General features: G+C 61.6%; 1 protein-coding gene across 1 annotated transcript in view; it reads left to right on the top strand.

The window, feature by feature from the left end:
- Window positions 1–17,511, top strand: part of LPIN1 (lipin 1) — a 253,692-nt gene that overhangs the window by 184,524 nt on the left and 51,657 nt on the right. The window contains exon 3 of the mRNA XM_060187994.1: window positions 14,801–15,001. Coding sequence (XP_060043977.1) covers window positions 14,801–15,001 — 201 coding nt within the window. The remainder of the gene's footprint in view (window positions 1–14,800; window positions 15,002–17,511) is intronic.

A 17,511-nucleotide genomic window follows, 5' to 3' on the forward strand; every position in this document is an offset into this window, starting at 1 on the left:
GAGGAGGGGGTTTCTTCCCCACGAGGTCACATCAGGCAGAGAAAGGAGGGGGTTTCTTCCCCGGGAGGTCACATCAGGCAGAGAGAGGAGGGGGTTTCTTCCCCGGGAGGTCACATCAGGCAGAGAGAGGAGGGGGTTTCTTCCCCACGAGGTCACATCAGGCAGAGAGAGGAGGGGGTTTCTTCCCCACGAGGTCACATCAGGCAGAGAGAGGAGGGGGTTTCTTCCCCGGGAGGTCACATCAGGCAGAGAGAGGAGGGGGTTTCTTCCCCGGGAGGTCACATCAGGCAGAGAGAGGAGGGGGTTTCTTCCCGCGAGGTCACATCAGGCAGAGAGAGGAGGGGGTTTCTTCCCCGGGAGGTCACATCAGGCAGAGAGAGGAGGGGGTTTCTTCCCCGGGAGGTCACATCAGGCAGAGAGAGGAGGGGGTTTCTTCCCTCGAGGTCACATCAGGCAGAGAGAGGAGGGGGTTTCTTCCCCGCGAGGTCACATCAGGCAGAGAGAGGAGGGGGTTTCTTCCCCACGAGGTCACATCAGGCAGAGAGAGGAGGGGGTTTCTTCCCGCGAGGTCACATCAGGCAGAGAGAGGAGGGGGTTTCTTCCCCGCGAGGTCACATCAGGCAGAGAGAGGAGGGTGTTTCTTCCCTCGAGGTCACATCAGGCAGAGAGAGGAGGGGGTTTCTTCCCCGCGAGGTCACATCAGGCAGAGAGAGGAGGGGGTTTCTTCCCCGCGAGGTCACATCAGGCAGAGAGAGGAGGGGGTTTCTTCCCTCGAGGTCACATCAGGCAGAGAGAGGAGGGGGTTTCTTCCCCGCGAGGTCACATCAGGCAGAGAGAGGAGGGGGTTTCTTCCCTCGAGGTCACATCAGGCAGAGAGAGGAGGGGGTTTCTTCCCTCGAGGTCACATCAGGCAGAGAGAGGAGGGGGTTTCTTCCCTCGAGGTCACATCAGGCAGAGAGAGGAGGGGGTTTCTTCCCCGCGAGGTCACATCAGGCAGAGAGAGGAGGGGGTTTCTTCCCCGCGAGGTCACATCAGGCAGAGAGAGGAGGGGGTTTCTTCCCCGCGAGGTCACATCAGGCAGAGAGAGGAGGGGGTTTCTTCCCCGGGAGGTCACATCAGGCAGAGAGAGGAGGGGGTTTCTTCCCCGCGAGGTCACATTGGGCAGAGAGAGGAGGGGGTTTCTTCCCCGCGAGGTCACATCAGGTGGGGCCTCCCACACCCCAGCACCATGGGAGCCGGAGCTGAGCTGCACTCTGACTAAAAACATGTTTTCAGGGCCGGGTGGTGGTGCACCTGGTCAAGCGCACACGCAGTGCTATGTGTGAGGATCCGGGTTCGAGTCCCGGCTCCCACCTGCAGGGTGTCGCCTAGCAGGTGGTGAAGCAGGTCTGCAGTTTTCACTGCGGGTGCCGGTCAAGAAGAGCTGACAGCGGCTTGATAGCCGGGCGGCTGCTTGTCTGGAGCCAAGTCACGCGACGAGTGGCACCACAGCCTCTGGGAAGGGCGGTGCCAGCACTTTCTCTGTGGCTCGGCCCTCAGCCCTTGGGTGCTGCAGTGGGAGGGGAGGCGGCACCGCGGCTCTGCCCGGCCCGGGCTCCTCTGAGGCTTCCTCGGCGCCTGGCGCAGCAGAGGGGTGTTTATTTTTGCCACCTGTGTTGTCCCTGGAGCTTGGTGCCTGCACAGTGGAGCCAGTGTTCCCAGAAGCTGTTCTTCTCCCCTTCTCTCTTTTTTTCTCTCTTTCCCTTTTTTTAAAATTTTTTTTTAGTCTTTATTGATTTTGAATAGAGACAGAGAGAAATTGTGAGGGGAGAGGGAGTAGTGCGGAAGAGAGGCAGAGAGAAACCTGCAGCACCGTTTTACCACTTGTGAAGCTTTCCCCCTGCAGGTGGGGACAAGGGACTTGAACCTGCATCCTTGTGCACTGTGATGTGTGTGCGATTAACCAGGTGCGCCACCGCCTGGCCCTCCCCTTCTCTCTTTTACTTCCTCTTTTTTATATTTATTTGTTATGGATAGAGACAGAAACTGAGGGGGAGCTAGAGAGACAGTCACTGCAGCCCTGTTTCACCACTCTCGAAGCTTCCCCCCTGCAGACGGTGACCAGGGGCTTGAACCTGGGTCCTTGTGACATGTGCACTCAGCCAGGTGCACCGCCAGCCCCCCCTTTTTCTTTGCATTTTGTTTGATGGGACAGAGAGACATCGAGTGGGGAGGGGGAAGATAGGGAGAGAGACAGCGAGACACCTGCAGGCCTGGAGCAGGGCTTGAGCCCGTGTCCTTGTGCGTGCTAACGTGTGCACTCAGGCTGGTGTGGTACCGCCAGGCCCCCAGCGCGGAGTGTGGCGAGTGTTTGGCCCCGTCCCCTGGCCCCGTCCTCCTTGAGTGGGCAGCCTGGCTGCCCGCGACTTGACGGAGGGCTTGCTTCTTTCTGGGTACTCCTGGCATAAGCTGGAGGCGGGGCAGGGGTCACCCGGGAGCTGTGTCTGGCCGTGTCCGTGCTGAGCGCCATGCGGCCTGTGTGCAGGGGCTGGGTGGTACCTGGTTGAGCACACTCATTGCCAGGCTGAGGATCCAGGCTCCCACCTTTGGGGTCGGGGGAGGTGGAGGTGGTACTGGGGTTGAAGTCCCCGGCCCCCACCTGCAGGTGGAGGAAGCTTCACAAACCCAGAAGCAGGGCTGCAGGTGTTTCTCCCCCCTCCCTTTTGGTTTCTTTCTGTCTCTATACCTTTAACTAGCTAAAAAAGAAAAAAACATATTTTTTTAATGGTAAACTCTTTAAAATCACAGAACTCTGCTCAGCCTTGGGGACTGACTGCCTTTGGCTTAGACTCTTGGGTGACGGACGTGTCCCCATCCAGTGGGGTCCACAGCCAGTGTCTGCCTGCCAGCCCCATTCTTGGCTCCTGCCCCCAGGAGATGTGATCAGTGGCAGGCCCTTGAAGCAGGAGCTGGAACCTTCACTCAGAGTTCAGTCTGTGTGGCTTAGATTTTGCTTGGGGGATGCACTTGGAAAATTACTGGAGGTGGTTAGCATAATGGTCCTGCAAAAAAGAGACTCTTATGCCTGAGACGCTGAAGTCCCAGGTTCAGTTCCCTGGACTACCATGAGCCAGAGCTGAGCAGGGCACTGGGAAAAAAAAATAAGTCACTCATAGCACATAGCACAGCAGTCTTGTGAGGCGGGGGCTGTTCACATCACCCCATTTAAAAATTTATTTTATTTAAAATATTTATTACTTGTCAATTTGATAACAGAGAAATTGAGAGGGGAGAGAGAGGGAGAGAGACCCCTGCAGCTCTGTTTCATCGCTCGTGAAGCTTCCACCTGCAGGTGGGGACCTGGGGCTTGAACCCAGGTCCTTGCGTGTGGTGATGAGTGCGCTTTACCAGCTGCGCCATAGCCTGGCCCATAGCGTCAGCCCACTGGGCAGACAGGCAGTGGGGGGCTTGTGGTCGGGCTCAGTGCGTGGAGCTGGCAGAGCTCACGGACGTGGCAGGACTGAGCCTCGCAGGGCGGAGAGAGTGGCAGGGGAGTTGGAGTCATGCAGCAGGACACTTGCAGGGGTGGGTCCCCAGGGGGCCACATGGCTCCTTGCTCCATGCATGGAGTGTACTGTGGCTCTTTGAGGGACCTGGGCTGCCTGGCCTAGTGGCTCCGGTAGGCTCTGATTGCCAGGCTGTGTCTCTGGTGGGCTCTGACTGCCAGGCTGTGACTCTGGTGGGCTCTGATTGCCAGGCTGTGTCTCTAGTGGGCTCTGACTGCCAGGCTGTGACTCTGGTGGGCTCTGACTGCCAGGCTGTGAGTCTGGTGGGCTCTGACTGCCAGGCTGTGAGTCTGGTGAGCTCTGATTGCCAGGCTGTGACTCTGGTGGGCTCTGACTGCCAGGCTGTGACTCTGGTGAGCTCTGACTGCCAGGCTGTGACTCTGGTGGGCTCTGACTGCCAGGATGTGACTCTGGTGAGCTCTGATTGCCAGGCTGTGACTCTGGTGGGCTCTGACTGCCAGGCTGTGAGTCTGGTGAGCTCTGACTGCCAGGCTGTGACTCTGGTGGGCTCTGACTGCCAGGCTGTGACTCTGGTGAGCTCTGACTGCCAGGCTGTGACTCTGGTGGGCTCTGACTGCCAGGATGTGACTCTGGTGGGCTCTGACTGCCAGGCTGTGACTCTGGTGAGCTCTGACTGCCAGGCTGTGACTCTGGTGAGCTCTGACTGCCAGGCTGTGACTCTGGTGGGCTCTGACTGCCAGGCTGTGACTCTGGTGAGCTCTGACTGCCAGGCTGTGACTCTGGTGGGCTCTGACTGCCAGGCTGTGACTCTGGTGGGCTCTGACTGCCAGGCTGTGTCTCTGGTGGGCTCTGACTGCCAGGCTGTGACTCTGGTGAGCTCTGACTGCCAGGCTGTGACTCTGGTGGGCTCTGACTGCCAGGCTGTGACTCTGGTGAGCTCTGACTGCCAGGCTGTGACTCTGGTGGGCTCTGACTGCCAGGCTGTGACTCTGGTGGGCTCTGACTGCCAGGCTGTGACTCTGGTGGGCTCTGACTGCCAGGCTGTTAGTCTGGTGGGCTCTGACTGCCAGGCTGTTAGTCTGGTGGGCTCTGACTGCCAGGCTGTGACTCTGGTGGGCTCTGACTGCCAGGCTGTGAGTCTGGTGAGCTCTGACTGCCAGGCTGTGACTCTGGTGGGCTCTGACTGCCAGGCTGTGACTCTGGTGGGCTCTGACTGCCAGGCTGTGACTCTGGTGGGCTCTGACTGCCAGGCTGTTAGTCTGGTGGGCTCTGACTGCCAGGCTGTGACTCTGGTGGGCTCTGACTGCCAGGCTGTGAGTCTGGTGAGCTCTGACTGCCAGGCTGTGACTCTGGTGGGCTCTGACTGCCAGGCTGTTAGTCTGGTGGGCTCTGACTGCCAGGCTGTGACTCTGGTGGGCTCTGACTGCCAGGCTGTGAGTCTGGTGAGCTCTGACTGCCAGGCTGTGACTCTGGTGGGCTCTGACTGCCAGGCTGTGACTCTGGTGGGCTCTGACTGCCAGGCTGTGAGTCTGGTGGGCTCTGACTGCCAGGCTGTTAGTCTGGTGAGCTCTGACCCCAGGCTGTGAGTCTGGTGAGCTCTGACTGCCAGGCTGTGTGTCTGGTGGGCTCTGACTGCCAGGCTGTGACTCTGGTGAGCTCTGACTGCCAGGCTGTGTGTCTGGTGGGCTCTGACTGCCAGGCTGTGATTCTGGTGAGCTCTGACTGCCAGGCTGTTAGTCTGGTGGGCTCTGACCCCAGGCTGTGAGTCTGGTGGGCTCTGACTGCCAGGCTGTTAGTCTGGTGAGCTCTGACTGCCAGGCTGTGTGTCTGGTGGGCTCTGACTGCCAGGCTGTGTGTCTGGTGGGCTCTGACTGCCAGGCTGTGATTCTGGTGAGCTCTGACTGCCAGGCTGTGAGTCTGGTGGGCTCTGACTGCCAGGCTGTGACTCTGGTGGGCTCTGACTGCCAGGCTGTGACTCTGGTGGGCTCTGACTGCCAGGCTGTGTGTCTGGTGGGCTCTGACTGCCAGGCTGTGAGTCTGGTGGGCTCTGACTGCCAGGCTGTGACTCTGGTGGGCTCTGACTGCCAGGCTGTGACTCTGGTGGGCTCTGACTGCCAGGATGTGACTCTGGTGGGCTCTGACTGCCATTCTGTGAGTCTGGTGAGCTCTGACCCCAGGCTGTGAGTCTGGTGAGCTCTGATTGCCAGGCTGTGAGTCTGGTGGGCTCTGACTGCCAGGCTGTGTCTCTGGTGGGCTCTGACTGCCGGGCTGTGACTCTGGTGGGCTCTGACTGCCAGGCTGTGAGTCTGGTGAGCTCTGACTGCCAGGCTGTGACTCTGGTGAGCTCTGATTGCCAGGCTGTGTCTCTAGTGGGCTCTGACTGCCAGGCTGTGACTCTGGTGGGCTCTGACTGCCAGGCTGTGACTCTGGTGGGCTCTGACTGCCAGGCTGTTAGTCTGGTGGGCTCTGACTGCCAGGCTGTGACTCTGGTGGGCTCTGATTGCCAGACTGTGAGTCTGGTGAGCTCTGACTGCCAGGCTGTGACTCTGGTGAGCTCTGACTGCCAGGCTGTGACTCTGGTGGGCTCTGACTGCCAGGCTGTGAGTCTGGTGAGCTCTGACTGCCAGGCTGTGACTCTGGTGGGCTCTGACTGCCAGGCTGTGACTCTGGTGGGCTCTGACTGCCAGGCTGTGAGTCTGGTGAGCTCTGACTGCCAGGCTGTTAGTCTGGTGGGCTCTGACCCCAGGCTGTGACTCTGGTGGGCTCTGACTGCCAGGCTGTGACTCTGGTGGGCTCTGACTGCCAGGCTGTGACTCTGGTGGGCTCTGACTGCCAGGCTGTTAGTCTGGTGGGCTCTGACTGCCAGGCTGTTAGTCTGGTGGGCTCTGACTGCCAGGCTGTGACTCTGGTGGGCTCTGACTGCCAGGCTGTGAGTCTGGTGAGCTCTGACTGCCAGGCTGTGACTCTGGTGGGCTCTGACTGCCAGGCTGTGACTCTGGTGGGCTCTGACTGCCAGGCTGTGACTCTGGTGGGCTCTGACTGCCAGGCTGTTAGTCTGGTGGGCTCTGACTGCCAGGCTGTGACTCTGGTGGGCTCTGACTGCCAGGCTGTGAGTCTGGTGAGCTCTGACTGCCAGGCTGTGACTCTGGTGGGCTCTGACTGCCAGGCTGTTAGTCTGGTGGGCTCTGACTGCCAGGCTGTGACTCTGGTGGGCTCTGACTGCCAGGCTGTGAGTCTGGTGAGCTCTGACTGCCAGGCTGTGACTCTGGTGGGCTCTGACTGCCAGGCTGTGACTCTGGTGGGCTCTGACTGCCAGGCTGTGAGTCTGGTGGGCTCTGACTGCCAGGCTGTTAGTCTGGTGAGCTCTGACCCCAGGCTGTGAGTCTGGTGAGCTCTGACTGCCAGGCTGTGTGTCTGGTGAGCTCTGACTGCCAGGCTGTGACTCTGGTGAGCTCTGACTGCCAGGCTGTGTGTCTGGTGGGCTCTGACTGCCAGGCTGTGATTCTGGTGAGCTCTGACTGCCAGGCTGTTAGTCTGGTGGGCTCTGACTGCCAGGCTGTGAGTCTGGTGGGCTCTGACTGCCAGGCTGTTAGTCTGGTGAGCTCTGACTGCCAGGCTGTGTGTCTGGTGGGCTCTGACTGCCAGGCTGTGTGTCTGGTGGGCTCTGACTGCCAGGCTGTGATTCTGGTGAGCTCTGACTGCCAGGCTGTGAGTCTGGTGGGCTCTGACTGCCAGGCTGTGACTCTGGTGGGCTCTGACTGCCAGGCTGTGACTCTGGTGGGCTCTGACTGCCAGGCTGTGTGTCTGGTGGGCTCTGACTGCCAGGCTGTGAGTCTGGTGGGCTCTGACTGCCAGGCTGTGACTCTGGTGGGCTCTGACTGCCAGGCTGTGACTCTGGTGGGCTCTGACTGCCATTCTGTGAGTCTGGTGGGCTCTGACTGCCATTCTGTGAGTCTGGTGAGCTCTGATTGCCAGGCTGTGACTCTGGTGGGCTCTGACTGCCAGGCTGTGACTCTGGTGGGCTCTGACTGCCAGGCTGTGACTCTGGTGAGCTCTGACTGCCAGGCTGTGACTCTGGTGGGCTCTGACTGCCAGGCTGTGAGTCTGGTGAGCTCTGACTGCCAGGCTGTGACTCTGGTGGGCTCTGACTGCCAGGCTGTGACTCTGGTGGGCTCTGACTGCCAGGCTGTGAGTCTGGTGAGCTCTGACTGCCAGGCTGTTAGTCTGGTGGGCTCTGACCCCAGGCTGTGACTCTGGTGGGCTCTGACTGCCAGGCTGTGACTCTGGTGGGCTCTGACTGCCAGGCTGTGACTCTGGTGGGCTCTGACTGCCAGGCTGTTAGTCTGGTGGGCTCTGACTGCCAGGCTGTTAGTCTGGTGGGCTCTGACTGCCAGGCTGTGACTCTGGTGGGCTCTGACTGCCAGGCTGTGAGTCTGGTGAGCTCTGACTGCCAGGCTGTGACTCTGGTGGGCTCTGACTGCCAGGCTGTGACTCTGGTGGGCTCTGACTGCCAGGCTGTGACTCTGGTGGGCTCTGACTGCCAGGCTGTTAGTCTGGTGGGCTCTGACTGCCAGGCTGTGACTCTGGTGGGCTCTGACTGCCAGGCTGTGAGTCTGGTGAGCTCTGACTGCCAGGCTGTGACTCTGGTGGGCTCTGACTGCCAGGCTGTTAGTCTGGTGGGCTCTGACTGCCAGGCTGTGACTCTGGTGGGCTCTGACTGCCAGGCTGTGAGTCTGGTGAGCTCTGACTGCCAGGCTGTGACTCTGGTGGGCTCTGACTGCCAGGCTGTGACTCTGGTGGGCTCTGACTGCCAGGCTGTGAGTCTGGTGGGCTCTGACTGCCAGGCTGTTAGTCTGGTGAGCTCTGACCCCAGGCTGTGAGTCTGGTGAGCTCTGACTGCCAGGCTGTGTGTCTGGTGAGCTCTGACTGCCAGGCTGTGACTCTGGTGAGCTCTGACTGCCAGGCTGTGTGTCTGGTGGGCTCTGACTGCCAGGCTGTGATTCTGGTGAGCTCTGACTGCCAGGCTGTTAGTCTGGTGGGCTCTGACTGCCAGGCTGTGAGTCTGGTGGGCTCTGACTGCCAGGCTGTTAGTCTGGTGAGCTCTGACTGCCAGGCTGTGTGTCTGGTGGGCTCTGACTGCCAGGCTGTGTGTCTGGTGGGCTCTGACTGCCAGGCTGTGATTCTGGTGAGCTCTGACTGCCAGGCTGTGAGTCTGGTGGGCTCTGACTGCCAGGCTGTGACTCTGGTGGGCTCTGACTGCCAGGCTGTGACTCTGGTGGGCTCTGACTGCCAGGCTGTGTGTCTGGTGGGCTCTGACTGCCAGGCTGTGAGTCTGGTGGGCTCTGACTGCCAGGCTGTGACTCTGGTGGGCTCTGACTGCCAGGCTGTGACTCTGGTGGGCTCTGACTGCCATTCTGTGAGTCTGGTGGGCTCTGACTGCCATTCTGTGAGTCTGGTGAGCTCTGATTGCCAGGCTGTGACTCTGGTGGGCTCTGACTGCCAGGCTGTGACTCTGGTGGGCTCTGACTGCCAGGCTGTGACTCTGGTGGGCTCTGACTGCCAGGCTGTGAGTCTGGTGAGCTCTGACTGCCAGGCTGTTAGTCTGGTGGGCTCTGACCCCAGGCTGTGAGTCTGGTGAGCTCTGACTGCCAGGCTGTTAGTCTGGTGGGCTCTGACTGCCAGGCTGTGACTCTGGTGGGCTCTGACTGCCAGGCTGTTAGTCTGGTGGGCTCTGACCCCAGGCTGTGAGTCTGGTGAGCTCTGACTGCCAGGCTGTGACTCTGGTGAGCTCTGACTGCCAGGCTGTGTGTCTGGTGGGCTCTGACTGCCAGGCTGTGATTCTGCTGGGCTCTGACTGCCAGGCTGTTAGTCTGGTGGGCTCTGACCCCAGGCTGTGAGTCTGGTGAGCTCTGATTGCCAGGCTGTGAGTCTGGTGGGCTCTGACTGCCAGGCTGTGTGTCTGGTGGGCTCTGACTGCCAGGCTGTGACTCTGGTGGGCTCTGACTGCCAGGCTGTGTCTCTGGTGGGCTCTGACTGCCAGGCTGTGTCTCTGGTGGGCTCTGACTGCCAGGCTGTGACTCTGGTGGGAAGCCGTTGACTGTCCTGAACCTTGGAGGTTTAGATGCTATGGTCATCACTGTCTGTCCAGCCTTTGCTTCTCCTTGGCGGCCCCCCAGAAAGCTCAGCGGGCCCCCTAGGGCCCCAGTGTTGCAAAACTCCATCCCTGGGGAGCCGACCTCCCCTGCCTGGCCCTCTCCCAAGGCGGCCCCTCCTCCCCGCCCCCTGTCACCCTCTGGGCTCCCTGGTTTCAGTGACCCTGAGTGGGCCAGCTTCTTGGGGTGTTTAAAAGCAATGCATGATACTCAGCTGTAAGCAACGCTTACAGAAGCCACACTGGCACATCCTGTGGAGGCCTGGCTGTGGCACAGCACTGACGGATCCGTGGGCCAGGTTTGCTCCCTGGCTTCTCTGCACCCCCTCTTAATTGAAACAATCTTTCTCCTTCCTTCCTTCCTTCTTCTCTCACACTCTTTCTCCCTTCCTTCCTCTCTTCCTCTCTTCCTCCCTTTCTTTTCTTTTCTTTCCTCCCCCCCCCCCCTTCTGCCTCCAGGTCATTTCTGGGGCTTGGTGCCAGCACTAGGAGCCCTTCGCCCCTGGCAGCCATTTCTTCTATTTTATTGGACAGGACAGAGAGAAACTGAGAGAGGAGGGGAGACAGAGAGGTACCTGCAGCCCTGCTTCATCACTCATGGAGCTTTCCCCCTGACGGTGGGGACCGGGGCTTTAAACCCGGGTCCTCGCGCACTGTAATGTGTGCACTCAGCCAGGTGCGCCACGTCCTGGCCCCGTTGTGGCTGTTTCTCATTCTCCATTTCACAGTCAGTGCCGCACTGCTCGGTACCCTACCGCCACACAGTTGCCGGCTTTGCAGCGGCTGCCTGGAGCCCAGCCCGAGCGCCGTCCCGGTCCCGGCGGCCCTGTGCGGTGCTGCCGTGGTCTTGGTGGCCCGAGAGCCTCCGGCTTGCGTGTCCGGGGCCGGCACTGAGGCTGGCCGGCCGCTGCTCCGTGAACTCGCTTCTGCCCGTCCTTCCCGTCCTCTGTTGTCCCCGTGGCTTGGCCTGAGCCGTCTCCGGCTGACCGCGTGTGCCGGACAGTGTGCGCAGAGGCCGTGGGGCCGTGGGTCTGGGCGGGAGTCCCGAGGAAACGGTGTCCGTGAGCCCTGGAGGGAGGGTCAGCGGTCTGGGGCGAGATGGGGGTGTCTCAGCTGCGGCAGCTGGACAGAAGCCGGGAGGCCGCTCTCGGCTTCCCTAGCGAGTGTCCACGGCGCCGCCCGTTCTGAAGTGCTCCCGGCCGGCCGCTCAGCTCCCTGTGCTGCACACGGGGTGGCGGAGCCTGGGAGGAGGGGGTGCACTGCCCCGCCTGCTCTCAGATGCCTCCTCCTCCTCCCCTTCCCCTCTTCCCTTCCTTCTTTTTTTTGAGGAAACTGGTGGGGGGCGGTGGCGGGAAGGGGAAGGGGGAGACAGAGACAGACACCTGCGGCCCTGCTTCACCACTCGTGAAGCTTTCCCCCTGCAGGTGGGACCAGGGGCTTGAACCCGGGTCCTTGCGCCCTGCAGTGTGACCACTCTACTGGGTGTGCCCCGCCGGCCCATTTGGCCAGACTGGAAAGGATCTGGGTAGGGCGGAGGAAGAGCAGCCCTCTGCCTCAAAGCTGATTGACCAGGAGTGGGAGGCCTTGCGCCCTCTTCCCCAGAGCCTCTCCTCTCATCTTTAGTAACTCTTGGCAGGATCAAGATACGTCTTCCTCAGAGCAGACACCCCTCCCCACACCCCACAGCGAGTCGGGAGCACCTGCCCTTAGGGAGCCGGTCCGCCTCTTGCCGTGACTGGTGAGCTCTGCTTGGAGGCCCCCAGGGCACGGTGCTGAGCCTGCCAGCAGGCCTGGATCCTGTAACTGCCGGGCTCTGCTCAGGGGGGCCGGGAGGGGCGGCGGGGTGCGGGGCCTCTCAGACGCAAGCTGCAGAGTGGCCACCCTCTCCCTTGACGGCCTTTCTTGAAAGAAAGAAAGAAGCCTTCCCAAGCCGTCCGTGCTCATTTCCCTGGAACACCTGCCGGCCCCTGTCACACCCTGAATCTGTTTCTTGGTCGTGGCGAAATGCACGGCCCGTGAGTTGACTACCTGAGGGTCGTAGGTCTGCCCTCGCGTGCCGTGCGTGAGGAGGGAGCCCTGCCCACATGCCCATGGCAGCCCCAGCACTGCCTTCTGGATGCCGCAGACCTGGACCTGGAGCTTCACGCCCCCCCGACGCTGTTGTCTGTCTCTGTCGTCTGTCCATCTGAGCAGCTCATGGGAGGACTGTATGTTTGTCCTTTTGTCCTGACAGTGTCTACCAGCCCGCCACCTTGTGTCGTGTCCACATTTCCCTTTGAAGGGCTGCGTAGTATTCCTGTGTGCAAACAGCTGTCTCTGGATGTCCACCCCCCCATCGACTGCAGGATCCTTGAGTTTCCTTTTAGAAATATTCAACCTACATATAAGTTATAGAGAGAGACACAGATGGAAATTGAAAGGGAAGGGAGAAAGGGGCAGAGAGAAAGACACTGGGCCGGGCGGTGGCGCATAGTGCTAAGTGCAGGGACCTGTGCAAAGATCCGGGTTCGAGCCCCCGGCTCCCTGCCTGCAGGGCAGATGCTGCATGAGTGGTGAAGCAGGGATGCAGGTGTCTCTCTGTCTCTCTGTCTCTATATCTCCCCCTCCTCTCTCAATTGCTCTCTGTCCTGTTCACTAAAATGGGGAAACTGGCCTCTGGGAGTGGTGGCTTTGTTTAGCCTCAGAGATAACCCTGGAGGCAAAGAAAAAGAAGAAGAAGGAAGGAGAGAAAGACAGAAAAGGGAGGCACCTGCAGCCCAGCTTCACTGCTCAGGAAGCTCCTCCCCTGCAGGTGGGGCTCGGGCTTGAACCCAGGAACTTGCACTTGGTAGCACGTGAGCTCAGTGAGCCGTGAATTCCCGCTGTCCGGCTGTGAGCCAGGGTGTGCAGACGTGTCTTGGAGCCCTGACTGTGGATGTTGTCTCCGTCTGTCTGTCCCCAGCGCTGGGGTCATGCACTCATAAGGCCCGCCTGCATCTCCCGAGGGCCTGTCCCGTGGCCGGCGCCTCCCCGCTGCTACTAAGAGCGCACGTGTCTCCGCTCCCCACTCCCGCCCACACCCACATCTGTCCCTGGACGCCAGCTGCCCTGGGGGTGCGAGTTGGTGGCGTTCGCTGACGGCAGACAGAGCAGACATACTTCAGCTGGCTTTATTCACGCATGGGACTCAGACCTGTGCCCTGGGGGAGGCCTGAGCCTGGGGACCGTGCTCACGGGAGCCAGAGACACAGCTGGGATGCGGGGTGCTGCTCTGCTTGCATGTCCCAGGCCGGGGCGGGTAGGTGCCGTGAGGCCTCCGCACAGCAGCGTGGCCAGGCGGCAACAGGCCTCCTCCCAGCGCCACGTGAGACCCCAGGGGACCACGCGGGCCTTCACGGCCTCGGGAACCTGGGTGTCGTGGTCCCGTGGGGCCCTTGGCATTGGCGAATGCCGAATCTCAGGCCACGGGGCTTCCATCCCGCGACGGACGGTCAGGAGGTGCAGCCTGTGGCCTGCTGAGCTCACATTCACGGCTCACACACGTCCACGGTGGCCACGGCCGGTTTCTCTGACATTGCACAGTTCCCTCCAAAGGAGGTTTTTTTAAAAAAAAATTATTTATCTTTATTTTTATTAATGGATAGACAGATTAAGTGGGGAGGGGAGGCAGGGAGGGAGAGGCAGAGAGATACCTGCAGACCTGCTTCAGCCCTCTGAAGCTTTCCCCCTGCAGGTGGGGACCAGGGGCTCGAACCCAGGTCCTTGCACACGGTAGTGTGTGCGCTCAGCAAGCTGAGCCGCCCCCAGGCCCCTGGCCCCCGGCCCCCGTGCTTGGCCAGGGCACCGACTTCACAAGCAGAGGACACAGTGGGGCCCACGACCCTGCTGCCTCCAGGCCTTCAGTCCACCTCCCACAACCAAGGGAGCAGCTGCAGGCTTCTGAGTGCTTGGTGAGCCGGCAGGCTGCCCTCAGGGCTGTGTCAGCTCCGGGCCAGACTCAGCGGAGCGGCTAATCCTGACTCTGTGGCCCAGGAAGCTCTGCTAGGCCACTTCCCCCTCAGGCTTCTTTTTCTTTTTTTAAAAAACACTTTTATGTATTTATTATTAGATAGAGTCAGAGAGAGGGAGAGAGACAGAGAGACAGCTGCAGCCCTGCTTCACCACTCGCAAAGCTTTCCCCCTGCAGGTGGGGTCCAGGGGCTCGAACCCGGGTCCTTGTGCACTTAACCAGGTGTGCCACCGCCTGGCCCCCAGGCTTATTTCTTTAAACCAGAGATGTTTGTCAGTTTTGGGATTCTGCCTGGCCGGGGCTGTCCTGTCCCCGGGGCCGGGAGAACCCACGTCTGCAGGCTGGGAGATGCTGCAGCTTCCAGTGGAGGGACGCTGGTGGCGGACCCCTGTGGTCCCACAGCTTTGCAAGTCGATGTCAAACCACTCACTAAACGCAGAGAGGGTCTCCCAGTGCTGGGAGGGCCGCCGGACAGAGGCCTTCAGAGCAGGATGGTGCAGTGAGGCGGGGCAGGGTGGGCCGGAAGGCCGGGTCCCAGGCACCGACGTCCCCCAAGGCCCCCTGGGTGGGGGATGGTGTGGGGGCTCAGCCTGTGTCTCCCTGGAGAGTCGGGCCTGTGGGTGAGCCGGGAGCACCGTCCTGTGTGCGCCCCGCCGGGTGACACCTGGTTGCCGCTGGTCACGTCTTCTCGGTGACTCTGTTCTCGTCACGGTTCTGGCAGAGTGGGCGGCACTGGCAGGTGGCTGGTGTGAACTCCTGCATGTGCTTATTGATGGTCCTGGAGGAGCAGACACAGCCTAGATGCCCGTCCACTGGCTACAGCAGTTACAGGGTAGACTCCATGGAATACTACTCAGCCATCAAAAAGATGATAGTGTGTCCTTTGGGACAACGTGGATGGAGCTGGGGGTGCTGATGCTTAGTGAAAGAAGTAAGGAGATGAAAGGTAGCTACCAGATGGTCTCACTCACGTGTGGAATCTAGAGAGCTGATTCACATGAACTTATCAAAAAAAAATCCAAACGAAACAAAAGCCAGGTGCATTGTGGGGGTGCAGTCCTTGGGGAGCTGGGTGCAGGGTGGGGGTGGAGCCCCTGGGCAGCTGGGTGCAGTGGCCTCCCGCGAGTGCTGTGCTCAGCCGTGGCTCTGCTCCAGGCTCAGACCATGAACTACGTGGGGCAGCTGGCCGGCCAGGTGTTCGTGACGGTGAAGGAGCTGTACAAGGGCCTCAACCCGGCCACGCTGTCCGGCTGCATCGACATCATCGTGGTCCGCCAGCCCAACGGCAGCCTGCAGTGCTCCCCCTTCCACGTGCGCTTCGGCAAGATGGGGGTCCTGCGCTCCCGGGAGAAAGTGGTGAGAGCCCAACCAGGCTGCGGCCATCACACAGCGCCTGTGTCCCCCTCACAGCCCCTCTGCGTCCCCCTCACACAGGCCCTCTGTGTCCCCCTCACAGCCCCTCTGCGTCCCCCTCACAGCCACTCTGCGTCCCCCTCACACAACCCCTCTGCGTCCCCCTCACAGCCCCTCTGCGTCCCCCTCACAGTCCCTCTGCATCCCCCTCACACAACCCCTCTGCGTCCCCCTCACAGTCCCTCTGCATCCCCCTCACAGCCCCTCTGCGTCCCCCTCACACAGCCCCTCTGCGTCCCCCTCATAGTCCCTCTGCATCCCCCTCACAGCGCCTCTGCGTCTCCCTCACACAGGCCCTCTGCATCCCCCCTCAGCGCCTCTGCTTCCCCCTCACACAGCCCCTGGAGTCCCCCTCACACAGCCCCTCTGTGTCCCCCTCACAGTCCCTCTGCGTCCCCCTCACACAGCCCCCCTGCGTCCCCCTCACAGTCCCTCTGCGTCCCCCTCACAGCACCTCTGTGTCCTCCTCACACAGGCCCTCTGCGTCACCCTCACAGCCCCTCTGCATCCCCCCTCAGCGCCTCTGCTTCCCCCTCACACAGCCCCTGAGTCCCCCTCACACAGCCCCTCTGCGTCCCCCTCACAGCCCCTCTGCATCCCCCTTACACAGCCCCTCTGTGTCCCCCTATACAGCCCCTTCATAGCCCCTCTGCGTCCCCCTCACACAGCCCCTCTGTGTCCCCCTATACAGCCCCTCTGCGCCCCCCTCACAGCCCCTCTGCGTCCCCCTCACACAGCCCCTCTGTGTCCCCCTATACAGCCCCTCTGCGCCCCCCTCACAGCCCCTCTGCGTCCCCCTCACAGCCCCTCTGCATCCCCCTCACAGCCCCTCTGCGTTCCCCTCACAGCCCCTCTGTGTCCCCCTATACAGCCCCTCTGCGTCCCCCTCACAGCCCCTCTGCGTCCCCCTCACAGCCCCTCTGTGTTCCCCTTACAGCCCCTCTGCGTCCCCCTCACAGCCACTCTGCATCCCCCTCACACAGTCCCTCTGTGTCCCCCTCACAGCCCCTCTGCATCCCGCTCACACAGGCCCTCTGCGCCCCCCTGAAGCCCCTCTGTGTCCCCCTCACAGCACCTCTGCGTCCCTGTCACAGCCCCTCTGCGTCCCCCTCACAGCGCCTCTGTGTCCCCCTCACACAGCCCCTCTGTGTCCCCCTCACAGCACCTCTGCGTCCCTGTCACAGCCCCTCTGCATCACCCTCACAGCCCCTCTGCGTCCCCCCTCAGCACCTCTGCGTCTCCCTCACAGCCCCTCTGTGTCCTCCTCACAGCTCCTCTGCGTCCCCCTCAAACAGCCCCTCTGCGTTCCCCTCACATAGCCCCTCTGCATCCCCCTCAAGCCCCTCTGCGTCCCCCTCACATAGCCGCTCTGCATCCCCCTCAAGCCCCTCTGCGACCCCCTCACAGCCCCTCTCCGTCCCCCTCACAGCCCCTCTCTGTCCCCCTCACAGGCCCTCTGCGTCCCTCTCACACTGCCCCTCTGCGTCCCCCTCACACAGTCCCTCTGTGTCCCCCTCACAGCCCCTCTGCGTCCCCCTCACACAGGCCTTCTGCATCCCGCTCACACAGGCCCTCTGCGCCCCCCTGAAGCCCCTCTGTGTCCCCCTCACACAGCCCCTCTGTGTGCCCCTCACAGTCCCTCTGTGTCCCCCTCACAGCCCCTCTGCGTCCCCCTCACAGCCCCTCTGCGTCCCCCTCACACAGCCCCTCTGCATCCTCCTCACAGTCCCTCTCCATCCCTCATACAGGCCCTCTGCGTCCCCATCACACAGCCCCTCTGCGTCCCCCTCACACAGTCCCTCTGTGTCCCCCTCACACAGGCCCTCTGCATCCCGCTCACACAGGCCCTCTGCGCCCCCCTGAAGCCCCTCTGTGTCCCCCTCACAATCCCTCTGCGTCCCCCTCACAGCCCCTCTGTGTCCCCCTCACAGTCCCTCTGCGTCCCCCTCACAGCCCCTCTGCGTCCCCCTCACAGCCCCTCTGTGTGCCCCTCACAGTCCCTCTGTGTCCCCCTCACAGCGCCTCTGCGTCCCCCTCACAGCGCCTCTGCGTCCCCCTCACACAGCCCCTCTGCGTCCTCCTCACAGTCCCTCTCCATCCCTCACACAGGCCCTCTGCGTCCCCATCACACAGACCCTCTGCGTCCCCCTCACACAGTCCCTCTGTATCCCCCTCACACAGGCCCTCTGCATCCCCCTCACACAGCCCCTCTGCGTCCCCCTCACAGCCACTCTGCGTCCCCCTCACACAGCCCCTCTGCATCCCCCTCACAGCCCCTCTGCATCCCACTCACACAGGCCCTCTGCGCCCCCCTGAAGCCCCTCTGTGTCCCCCTCACACAGCCCCTCTGCGTCCCCCTCACATAGGCCCGGCCACAGCTGCTGCTGCTTGGTCTGCTGTCTGTTCCCCATTGTCCAGCAGCCCTGGCCTCTTGCCTGCTGACACGCATCAGC

This window comes from Erinaceus europaeus, chromosome 3, assembly GCF_950295315.1.
Source record: "Erinaceus europaeus chromosome 3, mEriEur2.1, whole genome shotgun sequence".
NCBI classification, from domain to species: domain Eukaryota; kingdom Metazoa; phylum Chordata; class Mammalia; order Eulipotyphla; family Erinaceidae; genus Erinaceus; species Erinaceus europaeus.